General features: G+C 29.2%; 3 protein-coding genes across 3 annotated transcripts; 1 reads left to right on the top strand and 2 right to left on the bottom strand.

Annotated features, from left to right (window-relative positions):
* Nucleotides 1-520: 520 nt before the first annotated feature.
* LOC118066105 (carboxypeptidase Q-like) lies at nucleotides 521-2,582 on the bottom strand. The gene is made up of 5 exons (XM_035081894.1): nucleotides 2,171-2,582; nucleotides 1,737-1,887; nucleotides 1,176-1,666; nucleotides 924-1,106; nucleotides 521-859 (listed from the first exon to the last, which is right to left on the bottom strand). The coding sequence occupies exons 1-5, from the start codon at nucleotides 2,536-2,538 to the stop codon at nucleotides 607-609; spliced, it is 1,446 nt and encodes a 481-aa protein (XP_034937785.1). The 5' UTR covers nucleotides 2,539-2,582; the 3' UTR covers nucleotides 521-606.
* A 1,335-nt stretch (nucleotides 2,583-3,917) lies between these two features.
* On the bottom strand, nucleotides 3,918-6,166 carry LOC118066001 (carboxypeptidase Q-like). The gene is made up of 5 exons (XM_035081688.1): nucleotides 5,491-6,166; nucleotides 5,151-5,301; nucleotides 4,588-5,078; nucleotides 4,334-4,516; nucleotides 3,918-4,277 (listed from the first exon to the last, which is right to left on the bottom strand). The coding sequence occupies exons 1-5, from the start codon at nucleotides 5,844-5,846 to the stop codon at nucleotides 4,022-4,024; spliced, it is 1,437 nt and encodes a 478-aa protein (XP_034937579.1). The 5' UTR covers nucleotides 5,847-6,166; the 3' UTR covers nucleotides 3,918-4,021.
* Nucleotides 6,167-7,044: 878 nt separating this feature from the next.
* Nucleotides 7,045-19,141, top strand: LOC118066000 (sodium- and chloride-dependent glycine transporter 1-like). Its single transcript, XM_035081687.1, has 10 exons — nucleotides 7,045-7,330; nucleotides 8,033-8,198; nucleotides 9,606-9,884; nucleotides 10,976-11,183; nucleotides 11,578-11,771; nucleotides 11,852-12,032; nucleotides 14,482-14,719; nucleotides 16,992-17,330; nucleotides 18,629-18,781; nucleotides 19,018-19,141. The coding sequence occupies exons 1-10, from the start codon at nucleotides 7,301-7,303 to the stop codon at nucleotides 19,078-19,080; spliced, it is 1,851 nt and encodes a 616-aa protein (XP_034937578.1). The 5' UTR covers nucleotides 7,045-7,300; the 3' UTR covers nucleotides 19,081-19,141.
* The last annotated feature ends 825 nt before the right edge of the window (nucleotides 19,142-19,966 follow it).

The raw sequence follows: 19,966 nt of genomic DNA, 5'->3' as shown, positions 1-19,966 counted from the left end.
TAATTATAATAAAAAATTGTTTCATAGTAATAATTACTTGATTTTAATTACTTACTTAATGAATATTTTACTATTTATTTTGAAAATTTTTAAATTTACGCGCCATCACCAACGCTGTCACTTGTCAGAATTCGGAAGTGTTCGATCCTCGAATTCAAGTGGAAGGGATAACTCTCGTTTTCATTTGGCGGTCATTAACCGGTCAGCTGTGTTTTATTTTTTACGCAAAAGATTGAGTCTATTTGTTTCGATTGAATGCGGCTTCCAATATTATCCAAATTAAGTTTTCTCTCAGAATTCAGAACTTGATTAATTTATGTTCAATTTGAAAGAAGATTTAAAGCTTTACAGAATGGAACCAGGTAATATTAATTAAAAATGTATTTATAATGTTGTAGAAACTAAGATGAATGTACTTACTGAATTTTTTATCAAACTGATGAAATTAATTTAATTCATATCATGTTTGATTATACAATATGTTATCTAGGTTAATATAACGTTAAAAAAAAGCTTGATAAATATTTAATTCTTAATTTTATTAAGTAAGGTTCATTATTTTTAATTAAGTTACATTTCTAAAAACATTAATCCGGTTATCATTGATTAATTATGTCGAGGGAAATCCAAACTTATATCAGCAGCAATATAAGCAGTTGCTGCGAATAATGCTGTTGCCATATCTAAATTCTCTGGTGCCTCTACATTCATAGTATCACCCTCTGAATGGTGGAACCAAAAATATCGTTCATTTTTATTCCATAAAGAAGCTCCTGGTATTCCTGCATTCACCCATCCTTCGATATCTGGTCCACTGTGAGGCATTTTAACTCCTAAAGGAGTCATTGTTGATATCATTCTAAAAGAAATAATTGTATCATTTATCTTTACATTTATCCTAAAAATATTTTTTCATTTCATACTTAGTTATTTTACTAAGGATACAAATAACTTCTGGAGATCCAGTAGCTTCCCATCCAAGTGGCATAAATGTTCCTATATCTGACTCCATTACTAATTGAAGATCTTTTTCTTCAGCTTTATGCTGTTGAATATAGTAATTCGCTCCAATGATTCCCATTTCTTCTGCTGTCCACATGATAGATCTAAGCATTTTTCAAAGTATACAATATTCTTAATAGGTCTTTAAGAACTTGGTACTGCGGTTTAATTACCTAATAGTCCTTTTTGCTCTAAGGTTCAATGACTTGAGTAATACCAAAGAACTCCAAGAAGTGAATGCACCCCCACCATCATCCATTGCCCCCTGACCAACATCCCAACTGTCAATGTGACCCGATACCACAACAACTTTGTTTGGTTTACCACTTCCAGTAATTTCTGCCACAACATTTCGAGATTCACCATCAGGAAGCTGCTGTGCTTGCATTACTAATTTAATTGTTATATTTCTTCCTCTTATTGCCATTCTTCCCAGTAAATTAGCATCCTCAATAGTAATACATGCTGCTGGAATTTTCACAACCTTTCCACTGTAATCCATCATTCCTGTATGCGGAGAGTAAATAGAGAAAGGTGTAATTGATCGAATTAGCACAGCTACAGCTCCATGTGCTGCAGCTGCATCAGCTCCTTTAGATCTGTATATTACAGTTTTTCCATAGCTCTCATACTTTTGATTATAAACAACTATTTTCCCAGCCACCTTGAAAGAAAGAAATTTTTTAGAATACTCATATTCAGACGAAATTGAGTTACTATCAAGAAAAACTTACTTCTTCAGCACGCATTTCCAGTTCTTCGAAACTTTTTACTACGATGGCTTCCGCTGTTATTCCTTCCGGCGATGTCCCTACTGAATATCCCAATCCCAGCATCTTTATGTCTTTTTCACGTGGTGATAAAAGTGTCGCCGACTCTTGTCCTCTATAGAAGTTGTTCTTAGTTTTATTCACGTTATTTTATACCAACTTATTTTTATACATAAAATTTAACTTGGATTATTTTTTTAAAGAGCAACACCCATTTGTGGATTTATTTTTGTACATTTTTATTTTTTACAAAGAACTACATTTCAACTCTTGCATAAATGAGATACATAAAAGCTTTTTCACAAAAATTACAACATATTTACTTGTATTTCCTCGGAATTCTTAATGAACTTTTTTAATCATTATTTATTTATGTAATATATTTATATAATAGTTACCTAACCCATCGAGGAACAGGTGCTGATTCTCCGTGGACATTTTCCAACCCCAAATCCCTTGACTTTGCAAGTACATAGTCTATAGCATTTTCAAGGTTTTGAGTGCCAGTAAATCTTGATCCAAACTCATCAACAAAGTCTGCAAGTTCATGCCATGTTTTCCCCTTAAAACTTCCATTGATTGCAGTGTTTATTATCTGATTAACAACCGGAGAGTACTTGTTGATTTCATTTATTACTTCCGGAGATAAAACATTGCTGCACGAGCTCGCATTGAAATTCCAATGGCTATTTTTACATTTAACTTGAATTATTACATTAAAAGTAAATGAAAAAATTAACATCAATATTTCAATTCTCAAAAACATTTTGATTATTTTCTTTTAGATTAATTAAAGTTAATTGATTGTCAAAAATTAATTTTTTTTAATTTGTAAAAATTTAATTATGACAAATTTAAATCGCAAATATATTGAAACAAAGTTATCTAATTATTATCCATCACATCAAAAATATATATAATAATTCAATAATTGCCCATTGAACTATATAATATCAATTAAGAGTTCGTTTTGCTCACTACAATGTTCACGTCATCACTGAGCTTCTTTATCTACAAATATGACTATAATGGATGCATTAGTCATAACAGACTCATTATATTTACTAGGAGTTGGAGAATAATTGTCCATTTATATTGGTACTGCATTCATTCATAGAATGTATAATTAAAAAGTCCATTTCATTCACATAATAACTTATACATTTTTTCCAAAATAATTACTCATTATTCTAATGAATCTCATTACCCCCTTCTCCAACAGCAGTTGATGATATTTCTGCCATAACCTATTCATTGCAATGAAATTGAAGTATGAATTAATTTTAAAAATAAAAACAATTTTTAATAATATACAGCTCATTGTATATTATTATTACTGTCAAATATTCATTATTTCTTGAATGTAACATATTTTAACAATGAATGCCAGGGTTTTCTGATTGCTCATTTATATTCATAACAACGTACCTAAAACTATCAAGTGTTATATTATGTGGAAAATCCCTGTTGATATTAGTAGTAATTTAAGCAAGGAATGTAGACAAAGCTGCATTACCACGTCTAGATTCTCTAGTACCTTCATTTCCATGGTATCACCTTCTGAATGGTGAAGTTAACAGTATCGATCGTTGTTAGTCCATAATGAAGCACCTGAAATGCCAACATTTACTTTACTGCTAACATCTGGACCGTTATTATGAAATGATCAATTCTCAAGAGAAATCATTATGACACCAACCCAAATATAATGCATTGCTAATAATATTTAATTTTGAATATCATTATTTATTAAATGTTGCATTCCCAACTGCTTCATATTCTAATTGTTAATGCAGCTCAATGTCATTTGGGATGGTTTTTATTACCGACATAAGTGACCATAATTAATCAACTACAAATCACAATTTTCAAATTCATTTATATTCGGAATTATTTCCATTGTAACAATTTATTTTCATTTATTCGAACTAATATTTACATTAAACATTTGAAAATTTTTTTTTAGAATATAAATCTCAATATAATTCGATCATTGTAGTAAATATTTGTCCAAACTGATAGCACTCGTATCAATGAATTGAATTATTCATTATTTTTGTATGCAAATTAACTGATAAATTAAAAAAAGTTCTAATCTAAATCTAATAAAGTAAATTTACTTGAATGAATAAGTTGGTGAAAAAATAAGTGTAAAATTCTATATTTATCTTTCTCAACAATCCTTAAATATTATACTAGCATATCACACTCCATTAATATTTATTTAACAGCTTTCAGAGTAAGAGGATTCATGTCTTGCTGTGCGGAAGATCTAAACTCATATCAGCTACAATATAAGCAGTTGCTGCAAATAAAGCTGTTGCCATGTCTAAGTTTTCTGGTTTTTCAACATCCATTGTGTCACCTTCTGAATGATGAAACCAAATGTATCGTTCATTCTGATTCCATAATGAAGCTCCTGGGACTCCTGCTTGAACCCAATTCCAAATATCGGGTGCTACAAAAGGTGATCTAACTCCTAAGGGAGTCATTGATGACATCAACCTAAAAACAATTGATTTAATCTGGTTGAAATGTCTATTTATGGTTTTTTTTTATACTTAGTTATTCTTTTCAAGACACAAATGACTTCCGGAGACCCAGTAACTTCCCAGCCAAGTGGTAAAAATGTTCCTGTATCAGATTCCATTACTAATTGGAGATCATTTTCCTCAGATTTATGCTCTTTGATGTAGTTCTCTGCTCCAATAATACCCATTTCATGGCCTGTCCACATGATAGCTCTGTAATATTTCACAACGTGCTTTTGATTCGAGTGAGTACTTTCAATGAATATGGAATAATTAAATTATACCTAATAGTCCTTTTTGGTTGTAAATTTAATGTTTTCAAAAGTACCAATGAATTCCAGGCAGCAAAAGCTCCACCGCCATCATCCATTGCACCTTGACCAACATCCCAGCTATCAATATGGCCTGATACCACTACTACTTTGTTTGGTCTACTAGTGCCAGCAATTTCTGCGACGACATTACGAGATTCAATATCAGGTAAACGCTGCTCTTGCATTACTAATTTAATTGTTATATTCTTTCCTCTTGCCACCATTCTACTAAGAAGATTGACATCTTCAACTGTTATTGATGCAGCTGGAATTTTAGGAATAGAATCATTGTATCCAATTATGAAAGCATGAGGTGTATAAATAGAGAAAGGAGTAACAGATCTAATTAGTGTCGCTACTGCTCCAAATTTTGCTGCTTCTGTTGCTCCTACCCAGCTGTATTCACTTGAATATTCAAAAGAAAGATATTCTTGATTATAAATCACTATTTTTCCTGAAACCTGAACATAAAAATTTTTTATTTAATCTTTATTCATGAGTAGATAGTACAAAAATTAATAGTAATTACTCACTTCGCTCGATCTTGCTTTTAATTCTTCAAGAGTTTTAACAATAATAGCTTCTGCTATTATTCCTTCAGGAGGTGTTGATACTGAATATCCTAATCCTAGAATTTTTATGTCTTTTTTCCAAGGTGAAAGAAGTGTTGCTGTTTCTTGACCTCTGTATTGAAATAGTTTGAATGATTTGTTATTGATTCCGAAAACATAGATCAGTATTCAATTTTTCAATACTTTGAATAATGAGAATAAGAGATTAATACTAAAAGTTTTAATATAAAAGGCTAATTTGATTTTACGATAGATTAATTATTGTTCTGAATTTAATAAGTAACATGTAAATAGTTTATACCTAATCCATCGAGGAACTTTAACTTTTTCTCCATGTACATTATGTAGTCCAAGTTCCTCCGATCGTTGAAGAACATAATCAATGGATCTCTCCAAGTTTTCAGTACCAGTGAATCTTGCGCCAAATTCGACAATGAATTTATCTAATTCATCCCATGTTTTCCCTTTAAAACTACCATTAATGGCTACGTTGATAATGTTATTGACAATGTGAGCATAATTATCAATTTCCTCAACCATCTGAGAAGATAAAACTTGATTACATGAATCTTCTATGTTTGCATTATTCAAGTCTGTATCACATTTAACTAGATATTGACAGCTAAAAAAAAGAATTGGTATAATAATGTAAAGCATTGTTATAAACTCTGTTATAAACCAGCACTGAGTTTTTTGATAAATCTTCACTAAACTATTGCTGATCACTATCAGATTTGTCTATTTTGGTGTTTAATTGTTATATAGTTTTAAAGACATTCATTACAATTCGCGTTTAACTTAATAAAGTCTGCTTGCCAACTGTTTTTTTCCCTTATCTGGCAATGTAATCTTAATGAATGTTTGTCATTTTTTTTTATCATTTCCTTTAAATAGAAAATAACTGCGCATTTTAAGTATCATTAACATAAAGAGTAGTGAACTTATCACATTAGTGAAACAAATTATGAGCTATCATTCAAGGTGGATTATTTTTGAGTAGATAGATAAAATATTCATTAATTTCGAATTTTGGTAAAATAATATGACAAATCGAAATGTTAATATGTAAACTGAGATTTATTTATGCCATAGCTGATAAAGACTTGTCTAATCTTTCATTGATTATTCAGTGTTCGTAGGTTACTTCGAGTTCTTCGTAAGTGTCGAACGGTAAGCTGGTATTATCACTTGAGTACCAGCGTATTTAACTACATATCAAGGTCAATAATTTTAAATGCAAACTCTGTTTGAATAAAAAAAGATACATGAGAATGAATAAAATTTTTTTTATAAGAGACTAATTCTAAAATGGATTTTGAATCAACATAAAGTTTTTCTTTTTTATGATATTTCAATTTTTCTATTCATAATGTGAGAAAGAGTAATAGAACAAATATTTTACACACTTTTATTATGACAGATGAAAAGTAATCTGTTTTATACAGTTCGGTATCTATTTCTGTGTAGTGATTAAATTTGTGCTATGGTTCAGGATTAACCCAAAGACGTATTTATCTTATCATTAAAATAAATCGTTTAACGAATAATTAAATTGAAGTTTAACTAAGAGAGAATTAATTACAATTCTAAATATGTTTCTAGTTCATTATCCTCGATCAAGTATTTCTCGAAAGTTACTTTTTCTTGGAAAATACCGAATAATTGAACATGAAGAAAATATTCATAAAGATATTTAAATACAAAAATTCCATGAATTACTGAGTTTTTATAATATTTAAAAATTTTCCATATCAGAAAGTATGCTTAATTACATTTTTCCAAACAATTGATAACGTCTCAAATCTGTTAACGATGTGATTCAATTATATAGGTAATTCCCGATAGGATATATGGTCTTGAACGCATTGTTGTGATATAATTTAAAATATAAATTTTGTACGATATACATCGAGAGAGCGGAATGTTTAGTGATAAGATTTATATATACAATTATATTATACACGTACTAGACGACAAAGCGGGCCATCAACTTTAGTTTTCCCAATCATTGAACAAGATTGAGCGTTGATAACGACAAGATAATTTATATATTACTCTATGACGTTTAATTAAGTCAGTCCTTTTTTGGGTGTTGTACAGTGCTGTTCATAATGACATTAGATCGTCTGGAATCGCCCACGGTTCGTATGGAAATTCTTTAACCAATTTAACTAAAATAAACCCAATTTATTTTAGCTTGCGTAAATAATTATCAGGTCAATAAAAAAGTTGTTTTATTTCATTGGGAGAAAATCAACGTAGCAGATCCATTAGCGCGATTTGAGTGTTCACCTGGGCATCCCTCGGGCTTTTGTACAACCCGAAAACCATTAAATTGTCCGTTTAAACTGCAACCTTGCTAAATAGTCTGTAGTGTTTCGGTGATATGTGTGGTAGTGTAAATACAATTCACGGCGACACATCAACATATTGCCCTATCGAATCTCTAACCATTCGTATAAGGGCGTTGAATCCACGTTGTCAGCTGTGATTTCGATTTCAATGGTGAAAAAACCACCGGAAATTCGACAGCTTGGACGTTAAAACGAAAAATTGCTGAGAGAGATAAGACAAACGTTTCGATCGTGGTGTCGACTGCTCGACAAGGTTTGGTTGAGAGAAGAGCGAGATAAACTCAAAGCGAGTTGGTATTCCAAAAGCTTCAATGAATTTCAAATCGAGAAAAATCAAGCTGAAATGGAACAAAAAACTGAATAAAAAATGCGCCAAAGATAAAAGAATTGTAGATGAAATTTCATATATACACCAAAGGAAATTTATTATTCATAATATTTCTATATAATAATTGCTGATCTCTTTGATGTGAATATTAAATATTTTAGGCAAAAAAAAAGCTTTCATTCGGTGTGGGTGGAGCATTCGTGGAATTACCTGTGGAACGGACTGGTTGGGCGAATAAGACTGAATTTGTTCTATCATGTATTGGATATGCTGTTGGAATAGGAAATGTTTGGCGTTTTCCTTTTCTTGTTTATCGTAATGGTGGAGGTATGTATGATTTTATTTGCCAACATTTTACATTTCACAAATTTCCCAGTTATCATTATTACTCAAATTATATTATATTTATTTTACTGTCTTTATATTCCTATATTTCCCCTGTTATTTATAATTTGTCATGATTATTATTATTTTAATTCGATTTAATATGGAATATAACTCTTTTTCCATTTATTCTGATATCAAACTCAATTCAATTTCATCATTGAAAGCTTGAAAAAATGTCACTGGTTGCAGTCAATTTACAGATAGATTAAATTCAATTTATGTTAATATTGAAAAAAAAAAAATATTAAATCAATTAAATTAACTGTACTTTTACCAGCATTTCAATGGTTGACTTTTAAAAATTATAGTTATAGCGTAAAAAAAATTTGTAGTTGTTTTACTTAAAACAATGAATCAGCATAGAGGTTTATCACCATAAAACTTATTTATTACACTTGGAGGACTTAAGAAAATTACTACGTTTTTTCTTGGAAAAGAATAAATTTAATCATCTTTTTCAATAAAATAAACTGTTACCTCTAAATTTACTGAGACAATATATTTCTACATTTTAATAATTTTATCGTGATTTTTATTGTAAAATGTTCCCCACGTACACTATAATACACAAAGCAAGACCGAGATCCAAGAGATGTAGCATAGAGAATAGAAGCAAGTGAAGCTGGTAAAATATTCAACAGGAAACGTGATCTATACATGTTGACATTGGTAAACTATGCTATATACCTCAGTCTCAGTGACAATATCTTTAATAATGCCGATTATCATATAATGCTGTTAAGAATTTGTAATGATTATTCGTGTCTTAGAATATTGAAATAATCTTTATCCTTATTATCTTGTTGAATTATTTATTCAAAAACAACTTGCAAGTATTTTTGAAATAATTCTTTCTCGTGAATTATTTACTGATCTTAAATGAAAAAAATTGTTTAACTACTTCAAAGTAACAATAAGTTTTAGATTCTTCTATTTATATAGATTATAGTATTACAACTTGAAGCACATAATAAAAAGATGCTTTTTCAAAGTATTTCAGAGTAACGTAAAAGTTGTGTGCTGGGTAAAGAAATTAAAACCTTCAGAGTGATACTTGACTATAAGTCCATAGAAAATTCACAAAACGAATTCTACAGAGATGATTATTTTAAAAGAATTCTCTAAAAACTACTTTGACAATAATAATTATATTAATACGAAGATTTTTTGAATAACTACTTATTTATGAAGAATAATGTTCATTGTTTTTTTTGAAGAGTTTTTTATCTTGAAACTTTCTTTTTTGATATAAAAATTAAAAATATCAAATTTCTTATCTTTAGTAGACATTTTTATACTTTATTAGCAATTAAATTCATATACACTTTATGATCTATTTGATTTTAGGTGCCTTTTTAGTTCCTTTTATATTGATGTTGATCACGATGGGTTTACCAATCTTCTTTATGGAGCTATGTATGGGTCAATATACTGGTGTTGGACCTGTAGAAGCATACAAACGAATGTCTCCAGCATTTGGTGGGATTGGACTCTGCACTTTAGTTGTTATCGCATTCGTCACCGTTTATTATATGGTGCTCATCTCGTGGACATTATTTTATACCTTTGCATCCTTCTCAAAGAAACTCTCTTGGGCGTACTGTGACAATGACTTCAATACTGAGAGTAAGTTTGTAATTGTTTCCGCATGTCATGGACTTAATCCGCACTACTGTTCTGGTCTCCAACTTATGGATAAATCGACAGAAACTCGGGGTTTCATCTCATGTGTTTGCAACCCAGAATATGTTACTCAGTAGACAGACAGTATGTCAATTTCTCGAGAAAGCAGATGTTGAATGTGTTCGAGATTTGTCAACTTGTCAAAAATAGGAAGTGATTTAGATGATTATTTGAGCATTCAAAGTTATAGAGTTTATAGTCTTCTATGACGGTTTCATTTAATGTCTTTCTATTTATAATAAAAGAAAATTATATTCTTCTATATACTGCGGCTATTTTAGACATTATTTTTTCTTTCAAATCATGACTATAACTTATTATTTAATTTAATGAATAACCCTTTTTAACCGAATTTTTATTGTTCTATAGATGTTTTTGTCAGATATTTTTGTTTTTAATCCCATTAAAATTAACCTCAATTTTTTGTATCAACGAATAAAATAAAATATCTATTTTTGTAAATTCTCGAAAAAAATATTTCTATAGACTTGAAACAATTTTATATTTAATTTAATTGTTTTTTTAGAAGCAAAGGTATTTTTTATTTTTTTGGGGGAAAACATTTTTCAACGTTAGTAAAAAATAAGAATAAATTTATAAATATTTTTAATATTGTCAAAAATTTCAAATTGGTGCTTATCCTAATAGGATAATAATTAGTAATCTCGGTAATAAGGATTTGCATATTCAATGCCTTTAAGAGAATCGAAATACCAATGAAACCCATAGAATTGCCACAAAGCGACTAGCTCATTAGTTATATGGATCCTATATCAAACGGTCACTCTCACTAGTTTATCCACACTGTTAGCTTAGCTGACGGCTTGAAACCTACTTACCTTTGTAGAAGGGTCTCTCAAAAAGCTCTACTGATCCTGATCAAGTTCTTGATCTAATTTGCCGGATATGAGCCTGCTTATATGTTTACACATCTCCTTGAAGTTTCGAACCTATTAAATTACTCTTCTTTTAATTATTTATTTATAATCGAAAACTTTAATTAAAATATTTTACATATTATTGTTTTTTTGTAGAATGCTACAGTGCAAAACAAGATGAAGAGTGCTTTAACAATGATAGTACCACAATTTTTTTTAATAAAACATGCAGAGCGATTCGTGAAGTTTGCAAAGATTTTGGATATCATCAGGGTGGAAATAAAACGCATTGCTTCAATCAAACTTTACCTACTTCGCTGCATTCGTTGTACCCAAGGAATTTGTCATCGGAGGAATATTTCAAGTAAATAAATTTCATAGAAATCAATAAGTTAATTCTGATACAATAAATTGTTTATTAAATATATCGATTATTAAAATACTTCTCAATAATTTTGATAGAAAACAATTTTAAAAAATATATTATAATTTAATTGATGATCTTTTCAAAAATTAAATTATTAGTAAAACCATTAATTAATTATAGTTAAGAGAACGTAATAATATTATGAGAATCAAAAATACTCTGGAATCCCCCAACGATAATTAATTATACAAACAATTATAATCAAAATAAATAAAGTCATTGAAGAAATTAAGATGTTAATTATAAAGCCAAGAATAACCTTAATCGGTTTAAAAGTACACGAATATCTGGAGCTTTTTGCAAATGTATCTAATCATAGAATCCATTGCAGCTATTACGTTCTTAGACAACAAGATGCTACTTGGGATCATTGGGGCAACATAAGATGGGAGCTCTTCGGATATCTCACTGTTGGTTGGATAATATGCTATCTTTGTCTAATACGAGGCGTTCAATCCGTTGGGAAGGTCGTTTATTTTACCGCTCTGTTTCCGTACTTTGTATTGATCGCTCTTCTTATTCGAGGTAACTGATACAAAATTAACAAATATTAATAAGAAGACTTCACTTAATATAATTAATGAAAAATATTTTCGTAATTACAGGTGTTACTCTTGAAGGTGCAGCAGGTGGAATCAGGTGGTTTATTGAGCCAAACTGGTCGCACCTATTGAGTGCAAAGGTTTGGGGTGACGCAGCATCGCAAATCTTCTATTCCCTTGGTATCGGATGTGGATCTCTAATTACTATATCAAGCTTCAGTACGTTTTCGAATAATTGCCACAGGTTTGTATCCGTACAATCCATTTATCAACGTTGCGATTGACTTCTCATTGATCTATCCAATCACAATTTATTTACAAACCAACGTATTTCTGTGCTGGAACGTTAAAGCAAATAATTAAAAAGCTATTATTTATCAGATAAGCGAATACATTTATTCCACTGTAGTTATATAGCTTTTTGCCTTTTAGAATATTGAATTCTGTTTTATCAGTATTGATTATCTATTTCTTTTGACTATATAACTTAATCATGTAAATATCATGCGTTAACCACATGCTCACTGTTATTCTTGAGACTGCACAAAAAGTATTCTATGATCCACCTTACAGTCTATCTTACGGTTTGTCCTGTGTTAGATGTTTAAATTAATGGTTAATAACCTTTAAAAAAAGCTACTTTCATTTCCATTTTTACTCAAAGTGTTCATATTTAAATATTTGTTGGAAATAATTGTTTGATGAATCAAAGATATCTTTATTTTGCGATAAAATATTTAATTAAAGTCTCTTTCATTACATAAGACTTTTTAAAATTTTATTTAAACAAACAAAAAAGTTATTCTAGTTATTATTAATTAATAATATCAATCCAAAATTAACACAGCGTAAAGGAATGTAGAAATTATCTTGCGAAGGATTTTTATTCAAGTGAAGATAGTCCCGTAACTATGGGTATTTACTCTTAGACAATTAATCGCTAGTAAAGCTTGGGTTTAAGTTTGTCTTCATTATCCTTTAGAAGTGTTAATCTTTGCTCAATAAATCAATATTTTTTCTTCTGATTCTTTTTACATAGAACGACATTAACATCTTGACTGATTAACAAATCAAAATCATTAAGTTAATTCTTTTACTGCCTTTTAATAATTATATATAAATTTATTTTATTTCGGAATTATTCTAGATTTAGTATTTTTATATAGTAAAAAATATTCCATTCATAATACCGATGAATGTCTATTGAGAATTATGATTGACGTTCCTTATCGTCAATATCATTCATTGATCATTTTTGATTTAACTATGGGTGTCCGTGTTCGGGTAATCTATTGTGACTTTGACTCATGATCTACACGTTCACTTTGAGTGCAAGTTACGTCAAAGTTATTCAGCAAGTTCGCTTTATCTCAATTGCAAAATAAATATCCAGCATAAAACTTTTTTTAAATAATTTTTTTATCAATTATTTTATTGAAATTGTCTTAATTCTATTATATCACCAATCACTAATCCTGTAAAAAGCAGAAAATATATTGATTTAGAATTTAGTCGCATTATGCTCGTGACTTGGGAATAAAGTACATATTGCGATGACGTACGTTCTATCAGGTAAGAAGAAACAACTTTGATCGCTCCGAAACATCCCATATTCAGCAACCCTTCTTCAGTGACATTGAATTTCTCACAAAATAACGTATGAAACCTTCCCTCAGACGGTCCCTCTGAGAATTCCCCCTTTGCTAGATTCATGTGAAACAGTCTTTGCCTTATTCGCAACTACTATACGATGTTAGTATCTTATCAAAGTTCCACATGAATTTAGATGTTCTTCTACAGATGTAGAAATTTCAACACACTGTCATAGACTTTGATGTTATTTGATACTATTAAATTTCAACTTAATGGCATAATTTAGTTATCCCACGAAATCAAGCAAATTTTTTGTGAAATTGTAACTACAATCAGTCTAAAAGTATTTCGTAGACCTCATTTATTTCGTAGTTTGATGATCCATTGATAAGGAAATTGAGCATGCGAATCGTTGTATCGACATGCTCAATCAGCAAATAAACGCTGATTGAAAGCTAGAATTTTATTCACAAATATGTTATACGATTTGTTATATCAAAGGATGTATCAAACATTAGATCAGGTTTACTTCTATCATAATTTATATTTGCTTTCATTTCTGTAGTCTGTAACTACTCGGTTAGAAATAAAATGAATGAATAAATGTATCTCAGTAGACTTGACTATTATTGGTAAAAAGGAATAATTATTATTATCAAGCACATTCATTTATACCACGAAGAAATCTTGTTTAACACAAAAAAGTTTTCTATCATCATGAAATTTTCCACATTTGCATCATATGATAAACATGAAAATAAAAACCATTATCCATAAATTTAATGAATAAAATTATTTTCAGTAAAGTAATATATAAATAGTCCAATAATTACATTAATATAAACTACAAAATGATAAAGAGCTAAATAATAATTACAAAAGAAATATTTTAATTATTCAAATATTTTATAATTAATTAATTTTTTAATAAATACAGATTCCCTATAAAAAATATATAAATCAGTAATAAATTAGTTTGCATCGATGCAATTACCTCACTGATAACCTAATTTTATTATTAAATAGTTAAAATTGGTTTACATTTTCGGTTAATTATTTCTTCAATTGTACTAAAATTTCATTTGACTTTATAATTTCAGAGATGCCATAGTGATAACGCTAACCAATTTATTTACATCTATATTTGCTGGAATTGTGATATTTTCAATTGTGGGTTATTTGGCAAAACAAATGGATGTACCAATAACTGAAGTCGCACGAGAAGGACCAGCTCTAGCTTTTATTGCGTATCCTGAAGCAGTTGTTCGCATGCCTTTGGCAAACTTGTGGGCAGTGCTCTTTTTTTTTATGTTATTTATTCTTGGGCTTGGAAGTCAGGTAATTTATTAACCTTTGATTTTTATGATACTATTACAATTTCAGTAGAAAATAATATTAATAAAATACGAAAGAATAATTAATTCAAACTGTCGAATCTGCGTGTAAACAGCGGTTAAATTAAGCAAATGTAATGTAGCAATTTTATTCAAGTAATCTGGTAGTTCAAGCGTGAAAAAATAATTATTGTTCCGCCTTGTGGCAGTTTTGTTTCACTAAAGGTCTTTTTTTTCTCTTCAGCTTGTGCTATTTTGTAATTTTTTCATACCGTTTTTCATTCACTTCTTCCGTCTGGTCGTCATTTCGCGAGACCGCTGTGGGGTTTACATACTCGGATTATATTGGAACAACACCAGTGTATGTATTAAGCTCGGTAGAAAAGCCGTGTGTCTCTATACCATCATCACTACGCACTGAGTATTGTCACAGGTCACGAACTGCCATTGCCTTCAGCCACCCCTTTAATACTCAACACTTGTAGATAGTTATATTTCCTTTTGATTGTTCACTTCTTCTACATAGCTCGGACGTTGTGGTAATGAATACCAACAAATACGAGATACGCTGATTCGAATTCAGATAATTTCAATAGTCTATACTATCAGGAAAAGCTATCGTTTTGTTCTAATTTGAATAACAAGATCCGACTGTATTCTTCTTGGAATAATTAAAAAGTTGTTTTGAATTCGTTTTATTGTTGTCTAGTATAATACTACTGAATTTTTGTTACTTCATGAATAGAAGAATCGTAAGAAAATTTTTATTAAAAATTTTTTTTCACTTAATTAATTTCTACCATCAAAATTCAAAAGGCCACACGTGTATTTACTAAATGCACACCGAATAAACATGAAAAGGATATTTTTTTTTGCAAGAAAAAGTTTTAATTTTGTATTTTTGTAAATAAACATGTTGTCAGATGGATTATGTGTTTGCTTCGAGAAATTATCATTTAAAATGTTTTTTTTTCTGAAAAAATGTATTTAAAATTTACTTTTTCCTCTTTTATCTCTCTATCATTTCAAAGATTTAAAATAGTTTAAATATTTGCATTTCATTTTTAATAGAATGTTTCACTGCAAATCCAAGTTGTAGACACTTTTAAAACGTTAAGCCTCTTCAATTTTAAATGCCGTAAACAAACTATAGATTTTTCACACACTATAAAATGTTAGAAAAGTGTCTACAAATCATATATAGTTGGTTAATAGGCATTTTACATTGAACACATTTCACGTGTGTTACTTTAACACGTTTGTGAAATCCTGAGATTTGCAGTGTTATTTATTTTATTCTATCAGAATTATCAATATATTTTAATTTTAAAAAGTAAGAGAGCATTTGAATAGCTCACAAATATACATTTCGTTACATGAAAGATTAATAACAATAATATAACTAGTCTACAGAATTTAAACCATGAAAGTTGCTCATTTTTTTGTACAACATTCCAGTTTTTATCCATAGGTTTATAGAATATTGAAGCTCTCGAAAAATCATATAATTTTTTAAGCTCAGTAAGAATATATTACTAGAAAAAACCTGCTGAAGCCATCAGAAATAAACTAAAATTTTTCTCTGTGGAATATTTACATATTTCATATTCGTATTAAGTAAACGCATCAAAAGATCGGTTTTTTTCATCGCGAAATTCAAAACATAAAAAGCCTTTATTCTATTCATGAAAAATGAATTCACGAAACCACCTTGTCAACAGAGGAATTTGACATTTTTTTACAAAATGAAAGTTCGATCTGTGAGAAAAAGGGATAAATAATATGGTTTTCGAATATTTATCAATAAATCGCATCATATCATACTTGCAATTTTAGAGGTGACAATTTTTTTATATGAACAAGGTGTTATGATGTTAAATAGGTACTGTCAAAAAATAAAAGAAAATGTAGAAGAATGTTATTGAAACATTATTGATGAACTATCTAAAAAATTTTTATTTGAAATTCAATTTTGTCAATTGATGTTAAAACTTGTTTTTTATATTTATAATAATAACAATATTATTACCCAGTTATTGAATCAATAATGAATTAATATCAACATTAGTCTACTTTTAGTCAAAAATGTTAAGTACTCCCAATGTTATTCATATTAACTTTTATAAAATATTATTCACAACTACAAAATAATCTTAATTTCTAAACCTAGTATAGTATCAAACGTTTAATTGAACAACATGGGGATAACTTAGGTAATAGATGAATCTCAACTCAAATCACGCCGGATAATGACTATTTACTAGTTTAAATTACAGTTTGCAGGAGTTCAAGCTATACATACAGCCATTTTGGACTTACGACCAGGGTTACGAAAACATGAAAGTCTTCTGATGCTTGCTATATGTTTCTGCGGATGGTTACTGGCCTTACCAATGGTATTTGATGGTGGTATCTATCTTTACATGTTGATGGATTGGAATACTGCCTCTTGGGCGGTACTGCTGATTGGATTGTTTGAAGTTGCGGTTCCAGCCTGGTGCTATGGATGCAACAAATTTCTCGGCAATATTAGCGAAATGCAAATGCCCTTTGGCATTCTCGTCAACGGTTATTGGTGGCTCAGTTGGATGTTCTTGACACCCATTACATGTGTGGTAAGTCTCTGTCGCGTGCTTTCAATCAACAGTAGAACACTTAATATTGCATGGATAGCTGTTTCACTAATTCTGATTTACATCACTTCGTTGTTTGCTTTGATATGTTTGCAGTATTTTGAAATTCTGATCATTGTTATTAACATTGAATGAACTTAAATGATTATTTATGTGAAGATAATAATTATCTTCAATCAGCTTATTTAATTTGAATTTGGAAATTCTATTGAGATTCCAAAGTATATATTTAACAGTTTGGATATTTATACGATCGCTTCAGGGAATTTCAACATATCTAAAGTATTTTTTGATAGCATGGAGAAAGTTTTCAGTATGTCGTTTTATTTTTAGAAATATTTCTAAATAAAAGAATATTATTTTGAAATATTTTATAAATATTTGTAAAATCTTTAAAATTTTTTTCTTTTTGATCTCGATGAATATTTCTCCTAGATACTCTTTTCATGCAAAAATTTTGCAGCATATTTATAATTGATAATAATGCTTCCTATGGTGACTGTACATTAAATAGATATATTCTACCCAAGGCGAATATATCATTTGTAATAAAAAAGCTCATATGTTTATGAATGAAAAGTAATAGAAACTAATGATGCCAATCTTAATGCTTGTATAAAAGTTTTATGAATCGTTTGCAAAAATAATTCTGATAAATAGAAACGTTAATGAAAATTGATAATTATTAACTCATATTTTTAAACTTGAGTTGAAATTAATTTATTGAATATTCATAAGCTTTTTAAAGCTTAATGAATATTTCTTTAGACATCAATCATACTGAGTTTAAATGACAAAAAATGAATGAATTTATTATCACAGCTCGTTATTAATTATTAACCATTAAGTTAATAACAAAAAACGAAAAGAAATTGAAATTGTCATGAATTTTATTTTAACACAACATTAAGAATAGAATTTTGTTCAGTTTCAAATAAAAAAAGAAAGTTAAGTTCAATAAAAACTTCTATTAAATCTTTTCATGAAGTCTTTATAACAGCTGTATATTGTTTTACTTCCTGTTTGTAAGATATTTAAAATTTTGCAACGGATATTTTATTTAATTTTTTTATGAACCAAAACAAGTAGTTGAATTACTTCAGGAAATTCTGAATAATAATTCATTTAAACACAATAAAAAAAATCATAAAAACTTAGATTATTTTCCTAATATTATTCAAAACTTCTTTTATTGTTAATCTTATCACACAAAAAAGACCATTAACATTTTTATTGTACCTTAAATAGAATGAATTTTTAAAAATAATAATTTTTTCCAGGGTGTATTTATCTATCAGCTATCGAAGTTTGAGAGCGGTTACTACAACGCTTACGTTTATCCAAAATGGGCAGATATGATTGGTATTTTAATCGGGTTGGCTACATTGGCACCCTTACCATTATACTTCTTATATTGTCTCTGGAAAGGACCAGTAAGTGTTCAATATATGACATAACAGTAAAGCATAGATTTATATAACTCCTTTGCTCAAGTTTACTTTCCTCGGCGTTCTTTTGTATTGATAGCGCCTCTGTCACAGGCTTTGATGATTTACGTTAGTTTCGGATCTATAAAATAGAACGTAATAAAAAATAACAAAGTAAAAAACATCTCGGGGATGAAAAGGATTTTGTAATGTCGTAAACAATAAATTTATTTATTTTACAGCGAGACATGAGTTTGTTCCGGCTGACAGATAATTGGGGCCCATCACAAAAAACATCATGGTGAAGGAAGACAATAAAACGGGAACAGCTAAAGCAGAAAATGAAGCAAAGTAATTTAACCATCATAAAAAAAAATTATCGAAGACTTTTCGTTTCTATTTACTACGCTTTTGCTTTCTGACCAATGTGTGTTCAGCTAAAGCAATAGATCTTATGTAGTATAGAAGCCAGAGTTGGTTTCAGGACCATTTACGTCTTTTGTTTCTACTAACGGAACACAAACGCTTGGATACATTTTACCCCCGATATTGCAAGCATTTATTCAAAGTCCTGAGGTTATAAACTGCTAGAACGTGGTTAAGATTTTTATCTTGCAAGCCCCGTTGATTATTAATAGATCTTTTTTATCAACATTTTTTAACAGCATTTCAACAAATAATATTCATACTATTTTTATTGTTGCTATTTGTAGATTTGTGATAATATTTTTGCTTTATAATAAGAATTAATTTAATTAAAAAAAATAAACGTTTCATCAAATTTCTAAAATTTTAATTATTTAATATTTTTATGATGAAGGAATACCATTTTTTTTACGTCAAGAGCTTTTTTGAACATACCACTCGTTATTGCGCTTGATTATAAATACTGAATTTGCTTCTTTCAGCTTTAGAACTGTTTTTGATGCAAAAAATTTGATGGTCTCATTAATTATTTATAATAAGGAACTAAATCCTGAAACTTGTGAACTTTTTTTTTAATTTGAATGATGTTTGTGTTTGACAAAAATTTTTATGAGAATTTTTTGGATTTCTTTAACATTAATTGAAAGGCATTATGTAACTATAACAATCGCCAGATGTGGCTATAATTAATTACCAGTTTTCGAGGATATTTTGAGAGTAATTCGTAAAGTTATATCCCACTTTTGCTACTTGTTCACGCTCATC

This window comes from Chelonus insularis, unplaced genomic scaffold, assembly GCF_013357705.1.
Source record: "Chelonus insularis isolate UGA/USDA-ARS -01 unplaced genomic scaffold, ASM1335770v1 contig_326_pilon, whole genome shotgun sequence".
Lineage (NCBI taxonomy): Eukaryota > Metazoa > Arthropoda > Insecta > Hymenoptera > Braconidae > Chelonus > Chelonus insularis.
Note: the sequence above shows the minus strand (reverse complement) of the source record. Positions and strands in the feature narration are given on the sequence as shown.

Bases quoted from the DNA above. Each gene is read 5' to 3' on its own strand.
- LOC118066105 (XM_035081894.1), bottom strand. From the start codon at position 2,538: ATGTTTTTGAGAATTGAAATATTGATGTTAATTTTTTCATTTACTTTT. The intron at 1,888-2,170 runs GTAACTATTATA...CAACTTCTATAG, and splicing joins CCTGTTCCTCGATGGGTTAG to AGGACAAGAGTCGGCGACAC. The intron at 1,107-1,175 runs GTAATTAAACCG...AAAAATGCTTAG, and splicing joins AGAGCAAAAAGGACTATTAG to ATCTATCATGTGGACAGCAG.
- LOC118066001 (XM_035081688.1), bottom strand. From the start codon at position 5,846: ATGCTTTACATTATTATACCAATTCTTTTTTTTAGCTGTCAATATCTA. The intron at 5,079-5,150 runs GTGAGTAATTAC...TTTTATGTTCAG, and splicing joins TAAAAGCAAGATCGAGCGAA to GTTTCAGGAAAAATAGTGAT. The intron at 4,517-4,587 runs GTATAATTTAAT...GAAATATTACAG, and splicing joins CAACCAAAAAGGACTATTAG to AGCTATCATGTGGACAGGCC.
- LOC118066000 (XM_035081687.1), top strand. From the start codon at position 7,301: ATGACATTAGATCGTCTGGAATCGCCCACG. The intron at 11,184-11,577 runs GTAAATAAATTT...AATCCATTGCAG, and splicing joins TCATCGGAGGAATATTTCAA to CTATTACGTTCTTAGACAAC. The intron at 12,033-14,481 runs GTTTGTATCCGT...TTATAATTTCAG, and splicing joins TTTTCGAATAATTGCCACAG to AGATGCCATAGTGATAACGC.